The 8,830-nt window shown below is 31.1% G+C and overlaps 1 protein-coding gene across 1 annotated transcript; it reads left to right on the forward strand.

Annotated features, from left to right (window-relative positions):
- Positions 1–5,013: 5,013 nt before the first annotated feature.
- LOC102580837 (uncharacterized) lies at positions 5,014–6,033 on the forward strand. The gene is made up of 2 exons (XM_006365180.2): positions 5,014–5,142; positions 5,239–6,033. The coding sequence occupies exons 1-2, from the start codon at positions 5,086–5,088 to the stop codon at positions 5,824–5,826; spliced, it is 645 nt and encodes a 214-aa protein (XP_006365242.1). The 5' UTR covers positions 5,014–5,085; the 3' UTR covers positions 5,827–6,033.
- The last annotated feature ends 2,797 nt before the right edge of the window (positions 6,034–8,830 follow it).

Raw genomic sequence — 8,830 nt, forward strand, 5'->3', positions numbered from 1 at the left:
AAATTTTGTAAGGTAAGTTTTGGGCTATATTTTGACAATATAAGTTAGATAATTGTATACTATTTCTTAAATTTTCCAATTTTAATCACTTTGTTAATGTGTGTGTGTTTTTTCCTCTTTTCTTTTGTTTCCACTTTTTACATTTAAATAAAAATGTAGGTGATACTTTAATTTGAATTGACATCTAGTTTAGCTCTTGAAAATTTAAGTTTTGCTAAATGCTTATGGATTAAAATTATAAAATTTTATGTTTAGATTATGTTTTGAAAAACAAGTAACAATAACTCACTTAAGGTATCAAAAAATATATTTATGATTATTTTTTGTATTGAATTTGGAAAATATTATAAATTTAAGACAGTCTTTTACGAACGCACAAACTAGTGATCCGAAGCAAACAACTAGTACTAATTAAGTGCTTAATTTAATTTGGCCAACAAAATAAATAATTAGGAGCTCCTCAACACCTTTTAACTTCACTCCCATCATAATTCATAAGTAATACCCACTATTATACCTTTTATTAAAAAAAAAGTTAATAGAAAATGGAATTATACTTACTATTCCCCTCCCTGCATAAAATGGTATTTAATGTTTTAGTTCTTGTCATGACTAGCTATGGTATTATACTTACTATTTCCCCCTCCTTATACCGAAATCTCAGAGACATACTTAAACTTAACTAGGGTCCTATTACCTCCTAAATTAATTTAAAATGGAATAAATACACCACAAATATTGACATGGCATAGAGAGAGTGTGCACTCTCTTTAAGGCAAGTGATGAATACACAAATTGGACACATGTCATTTTTTTATTGATAACTTTATAATTAGTTAGTACACATATTTATTGATATTAAAACTTATATATATTTAATTATTTTATTTATTTCTTTGTAAAATATTTATTTTAATTTCTTTTCACTTTAAACTTTTTTAAAATTAATTTATTATCTTTTCACTTTTAATTATTTTTACAAAATTATGTGTATTTTTAAAATAAAATAAAAAGTTTCCTTTAATTTTAACCTTTTAATTTTTTTTTATGTTTTCTTTGATTTTCTTCACTTAATTTAATATCCGTTCAAAATTAACTTATTTTGAATACAAGACATTTGGAATTAAATTTGAAATCAAATCAAAACGAAAGACAAAGAAAATAAAATCAATAGAAAAATAAAAGAGAAAAAGCAATGAATGTAGGTAAAAAAAAAATTTGATACAAGGTAAAAAAAATGTGTATTAACTTAATTTAAATACAAGATAAAGAAATAAGAATATTTTTTTAAAAAAATATTTACATACGTGGCGGGCGAGTGTGTACAAACACAACCAACTTGGGTGGTTGAAGGTGCCACATCAACACATAAGGTGCACAAAAATACAAAAAAAAAGAATTTAGAAATGTAATAAGACCTTAGTTAAGTTTAGGTGTGTCTCTGAAATTTCGATCATAGTCCAAGGGGTACTTATGCCTTATCCCTATTTATTATATCGTTTAATTTGTTTTTTTTTCTATTTCCCTTCTTGGATGAGAAAGTCAAATAAATAATGATCATAATGGAGACACATCTTCAAAAGGATTCCATTTAGTTCATGATATATACCTATTTAAAATTATGTGTTTTATTTTTCTTTTTAATAGTTAAAATAACCACAACGTGAACATCTCGCTTGACATGTTTAAGATTACAAGATTCAAAAGTCTTCCCAATTACATTCTTAAACTTCACATTGAAATAAATACTCCCTCTATTCATGACTTTAGCTTGTCATGTATTCTAAAAATAAAATTTTATATTTACTTGTGACTTTTAACATATCAAGAAAAGATAATAATTACTCCCTCCGTCCCATTTTATATGATGTACTTTGATTTGGCACAAACTTTAAGAAAAATGGAAAGACTTTTAAAACTTGTGGTCCAAAATGAATGATAGAAATTTGTGTGGTTGTAAATCATTTCATTAAGGGTAAAAAAGACATTTCATAGGCAAATTGTTACTTAAAATAGAAATGTGTCATTCTTTTTGGGACTGACTAAAAAGGAAAGTGAGTCATATAAATTGGGACAGAGGGAGTATTATTTTTTGTTTTACCCTCGACATTAATTACTTATTCCTAAATTATTTTTCAAAACCTAAAACAATACATCAATCCGTAAAATACTCATCATATGCATATTAATTCATTGTTTCTTAAGAAGCATGCATGCATAATTCAAAGTAGACAAGTAAACGCGAATCGAGGAAGTATTAATAAGGTGAGGATGGAGCATTTCTAATGGAGTCAATATGATCACATGAAAATTCTTTAATTACATTTACAACAATAGATATAGTTTCATGGTTCCACATGGAAAGATGCATGCATGAAGCCAAATATGAAGAGGGAGCCCCCTTATCAGAAAGATATATAGATGCATTGCAGCAGCCTGGCATGGTAATGGCAAATGCAGCAGAGACATCATATCAAAGTTACCTTTTATGAAGCAATACATATATATCTACTGGTCCAACTTCCCAACCCCATGCACATATGTCCCTTTTATTACAATTACTCTTTCTACCACTTATTTAATTATTTTTTTGTAGACCCATAACTTGTCCATATTTCTTCAAACTTATCTTCCTCATTCTTCCGATTTAATCCATTCAATATTCTTTTGGAAATATATTCCTTTTATATCTGCTTAAGTTGTCCTACATCAATTGTGGGATTTGGACTTGGCCCATTTTATACGTGGTTTTGGACAATTATCGTCTCATGAGTTATTAGTATATATAGGGCTGAGTTAAATCTAAAATCAAATTTTCTTATATACATATATACCCGAGTTAAATTGATTCTTGATTTACCATATATAATTGGGCTTCCCATTATGTTGTTCACGCTCCAATTGGAAAACATTGTGTGTGGGGATGTTAAATTTTCTCACATGCATTAATTATAGGATATGGATTTGGTTTCCTTATATGGTCTGATCAGGAAATATTCACCTCCTCAAGCTGGTTTTTAGAGTTGAGTTAGGATTCAAAGTATGTTTCTTATCAATTATGCGATACATATGCTGATGAGAGATGATAATTACTTGATGGAATAGTTGAAGTTTGCACAAGGTGACTCAGACAGCACGTACCATTATTAAAAGAAAAATAAAACTAGGAACAAGGACATATTAATTATACGTGGGTGAGTAGTGGCTTCACCGCCACAAGGCTGAGATATGCTTAAAATTATAAGAACTGTAACAAATTGGTCCCTCACAAATGAAGAGATAATACTATAAGACCACTAGATATCAGATTGATACTTAATTGGACTATTCCTTGCTTTGTTTTCAGCGTTTGTATATACTATATAGTGTGTTCAATGCATGAACCTCCATGCAGTTTATCCTTGGCTTTATTATGTCAATTATTTAACATGGTGACAAAATAAATCTGTTTTTATTGAATTGAACGTGTTCATTCATTTTGACTACTTTCCATATTACTGGGAAAAAGAGAGTTATTTTCATGAAAAAACACTTTCCTTCATGAAAGAAGAAACACAATCCAACATAGTGTTTATAGATGCTCTTGGGACACATATTGCTTAATTTTTCTTGAGTAATTAAATTCCACTAATTAATTATTTTTAAGAGAAATCAATCACAACAACCAATTTCTAAGATATTTAAGCTAACAACCAAATCATGACTAAATGCATTATTTCTTGAAGGATTTTGAATTGAACCGTACGTACTCTAAAAGGACCAAGGCCGGACAAGACCAATTATATACATATATTATTAAATTAATGATTAATAATTCATATAATAATTATTTTATTTTATTTTAAAAGTAGAATCTTGAAAAATACAACAAGATTGTTGGATGGGTGTCAGGTCTAACATGAACCTCATCAGTTTTGTCTCTATGATAGACTAATTTGATATATATAAATATATTAATTGCTTCGATAATATAATCCTACTTACACATTATAATTGATTTTCATTTGTCTCCCTCGTGTACAACACTACAGCTAGCTAATTAATCGAATACTTTGGTAATGCCAATCGTTTTATATATTAATGCAACGCACGGTGTAACCGGAAAATAAAATAAGAGTTACTCCTAAATACTCTATGATATTAAAGAATTTTTACGCTATCAGATCTCCTAAATGATAGTAATTACTCGATTAACTATCGGTATGAGAAGATTTAGACTTCCCTTGATAGTCTCCCAATTAGAGAAGTGAGAGGTTTAATTCAAATGGATAAATTAAAGGAAGATCCCTAACCTTAGGATTAGGAAGAAATAAAGCCTCATGAATTGGTCTTTGATATAATGATATATATATTGCTGATAATTTGTAAATTTTGTGGGGGTAATCGTGGTAAGGTAAAATCTAAAAAGACCTCATAACTCGTATCTTATATATCTCTTAGAAGTTATAACAGTCCAATTCCTTCGTCTCTTTCAAAGAGGTTAGGCTTCATATTCCTATATCGTATATGTATTTTGCTACGTTCTATTAATCTACAAGGTAGGGGTCTAGCCTAACCCTCTACCAAGAAGGGTTATATTGTTTATGTGTATATGAAAGTTAAATGCTTTAATTAATTAATATTTTCTCCGTTCATCTTTACTTGTCCATTATACTATTTTGGGATGTCCAACAATATAATACTTGTCCAGTTTATAAAATCAATGAATAATTTACCATGTTGTGTTTATTTTACCCTTGCTATTAAATATTATTCATGTTTAGATGACTTATATTTAATACTAAGAGTGATTTGGTAAAGTTATTTCTATTATTTACTGCTTCTTAATTCTTGTGTCAAGTTAATAGTTGACAACTATTGTTGGAACTTGGACAGATGGGAGTAGTACAAAAAAATGCCTATTTTATCTAGTTTTGCCTTCATATTAGGACGTTGCTACATTGATTGGACAATTGGACCCTTCTTTGCCCATAACTACTTCCCTATCTTTTATGCTATATATATAGCTAAAAATACATATCCATTATCCAGGGCACTCAAGAGTCGCAATCAAATTTCCAAGGCAAAAAAAGTATAGCAAGAAAAATGGCCTGCTGGTCAGCTGAAAATGCTACCAACGCCTATCTTAGAGCAATTAAAATGGTTAGTATTAATTTGCTTACATCTTTTCTACCTTCAATTTCCAATTTATAATGTTGTACATTTTCTAATCTTATATTAAATTTGTAATTTTTTCAGGGAAAAAGTGCAAAGGAGCCAGAGATGGCAGAATTCATTTCAGCACTAGCAGCAGGCAACAATGCACAACTTATGGTTGTTGCATGTGCCGGTGCAGCTGACCCGGCCACCGTGTTAGCTTTGGTGGTTGCAGCCCACCAGACAGGTGGCCGAGTCATCTGTATCATTGGATCAGCTTGTCAGCTGATCCAATCAATTGAATCTCTAGGGCACAACTCGAGATATGTTGAGTTTGTCACTGGAGATGTCAACACATTACTAATGAGTGACTATAGAGAAGCGGATTTTGTACTCATTGACTGTAACCTCAACAACTGTGAAGGCATCCTTCAAAGAGCGCGAATGATGGGAGAAAATGTGAGTGTTTTGGGATACAACGCGCTTTGTATGGATTCGTGGAGGTGCCAGAGCTTCAATGCTCATTTGCTTCCTATAGGAGAAGGATTGTTAGTGACTAGTAATAAAACGGCGAAAAAAGGGAGAAATTTGGGAGTTTCAGGGAAGAAAAGTAAATGGATTGTGAAAGTAGATAAATGCACAGGGGAAGAACATGTTTTTAGAATCAGGGGAAAATCAGTTGAAGCCTAAGTGTCACAGAGTCGAGTTTTGCTAAGGCTCCGTGCAGCGCTTGGTGGCGGGACGTGACATATAAACTCTCTGTTTTGTAAACTTTATTTAATAGATTGATTAGTAGTATTGATTAATTAGGGAAAAAAGGATTTTTCCACCATGATTTTGAACTGTATATAGCTGCAATATTGATTAATTAAGCCTATTGATTAGTAATTTAGTATATACTGTCATTTTGCATAATGCAATTCTCCATTCAATATTTTTGTTGCCATAATTTGAGATGTAGCATATGGTAATTAACATTCTCTACAAGGTACCGTACTTCATTATAATCGTGCGAATTACTCGATGTTCACGTCAAATTAATGAATATGTCTTATATATGATTACGTAATTATGGTAAACTTATGTGATTTTGTGTAAACATTGTACGTGAATGGGTAAGTCTTTTCCCTCAATATGTGTATGGATTTTAGATGGCATAATACATAAAGGAACATGTCCATTAACTTGGCTTCATTTCATATTCATGTCCTCCAACTTTGGACGTGCACAAGTAGACACTTAAACTTGTATAAAATTGAACAAATAGACACACATGTCCTACGTGGCATCCTATATGGAAATTTGTGTCCTACATGTATTATGCTACATAGGATTCATGTGTCTACTTGTTCAACTTTATACAAGTTTAAGTGTCTACGCGTGTACACCTGTAGCTTGAGGGCATGAATGTGAAACGAGACCAAGTTAAATGACATATTTATGTATTATGCCATTTCAGATTGAATCGGCCAGCTTTCAACAACTACGTACACGTTCTACTTTGTTTTTTTCTTAATCATAGGGGTTACAAGTCTAATTTGGTGGGCACATACCAAATCAATAATCTAAATTCTAAAGTATGAAGTAGATCAATAATGTTGACTGAATTTATTTGAGCTAATTATAAAGAGGATCGTGAAAAGATGCTTATGATCTGCATCTCATCCACATGAATAACAGCGCTACACGCACGTGTGCTTGTGGCAACATAATAGCTAGTCTCTACTTAAATTTGTTGGTTATGGTTACTAAAAATAATTGATAATAATATAATCAAGATAGAAAATATTTTTTTCTCACTTTTGTCATTTCTCTAATAAAATGTGGAAAGAGATTAAAATAGTGAATGGAAGAGTTAAATTGAGATCAAAGGATTAATTAGGGTAGTTTAGTCAACTCAGCATTTTAGCAAATGTTTTCTTAACGAGTATGCAAAAGGTAAACATGACAACTAATTAAAATGGATAGGAGGGAGTAGGTAGTATCTATTAGGGTATATTAGAGAGGTTGGATGTGAGCAGGGCCGTCTCAACCCCTAGGCCACTAAAGTCATCGCTTGGGGGCCCATATATTTTGGGGCCCCCATTTTTGAAAAATAATTACTTATATATATTTAAAAAAATTTAAATTATATGTACTATGAGTGTTATGATTTCTACTAAGAAAATTGTATATGAGATGAAAATAAACTTGAATTTCGTATGAAACAATTTGATGAAAATACGGATAGCGAAATCACAAAGTCCCTTGAAGAATCTTTTAGAGTTGATTGCTTTATATATGTAGAGTAGATCAAACTATTTTTTCACTTCAAAATAGATTTGAACCAATCGAAGCATATGGAAATATGTTTGATTTCTTATCTAGTGGTAAAATATTGAGATCACTAGATGATGAAAAATTTAAAAATATTGTCTTAACCTTGAACTTTCTTTAACACGTAATAGTTATTCTGATATTGATGGTTTAGATTTATTTTTGAATTAAAAGTGTTGAGGGAAATAATACAAGTAGAAGATAATGATCTAATGAAAATACTCAATCAAATAAAAAGACTTGATTCTTTTCCAAATACACATATTGCTTATAGAATAATGTTAACAGTTCCTGTAACCGTTGCCTCAGCCGAAAGAAGTTTTTTCGAAATTAAAATTCATTACATCTTCTTTAAGATCAACAATGTCTTAAGAGAAATCGAATGGATTAGCTATATTATCATTTGAAAAGGAATTATTAAAACAAATTGATTATAAAACAGTACCTAATGACTTCGCATCTAAAATAGTTATAAAAGTAGATTTTAAATAAAAATATATATGATGAAAAAAAAAATATTAGGGCCCCTCTCTTAAGTTTCGCTTTAGGCCCCAATGTTGTTGAGTCGGCCCTGGATGTGAGAATAAAGTTTCACACGGGTAATTGAAACAACATATAAGCTATATGAATATTATTTTTAATTGATGTGAGGTATTTTGGGAAACCAATATGGGTTTGGCCCAAGGTGAATAGTATCGCATCATGTTAAGAGTATTTTTAGGCTGATTTAGTCAAATAGCGGATATCAAAGCTAATGATTCAACGAGATGAGTATGATATGAAGAAGCAATTGCCAATTGAGTATTGCTCGGTTTTCTACCTTTAATATGTCAAGGATAGCTTAGAGACACACACACAAGAAGAAGTTATGGGCTTTGATGGACATAAATAGTCAATCATGTGGATGACACTTAATGAATCTTGTAAATATACGAGTGGATCATAATAATGCTCCACAAAATACTTAGTTTGAGGAGAGACCCATAGATCAATAGGGGCAAACCTATCCTATTAGAAGGAGATCCATGGACATCCATTAACTATGAAAAAAATCATATCTACTGGATTGGGGAATCTGGTCGTCATGCCCCTTAGGCCTTGAGCGCGAGTGTGAGATCGGAGTTCGAGTCTCAACTACACCCGTTCGTATTTTTTATGGTGTTTGATTAATTCTTTTCTTTAATTGGTGTACTAAAGATAGTGGTGCTCCTGTCACACTCATATTCTGGGTCGGCCTCTGCCCCATAGATTGTGGTGATGGACCACATGGAACTTAGTTCCAAGGGGGAGATTGTTGGCCTTGCCAACAAATTGAAAAATTATATATAAAGTGTAGAAATATTTCTTTTAGTATGAAGAACTTAACCAAAAACAAATA

This window comes from Solanum tuberosum, unplaced genomic scaffold (genome assembly GCF_000226075.1).
Source record: "Solanum tuberosum cultivar DM 1-3 516 R44 unplaced genomic scaffold, SolTub_3.0 scf00533, whole genome shotgun sequence".
Lineage (NCBI taxonomy): Eukaryota > Viridiplantae > Streptophyta > Magnoliopsida > Solanales > Solanaceae > Solanum > Solanum tuberosum.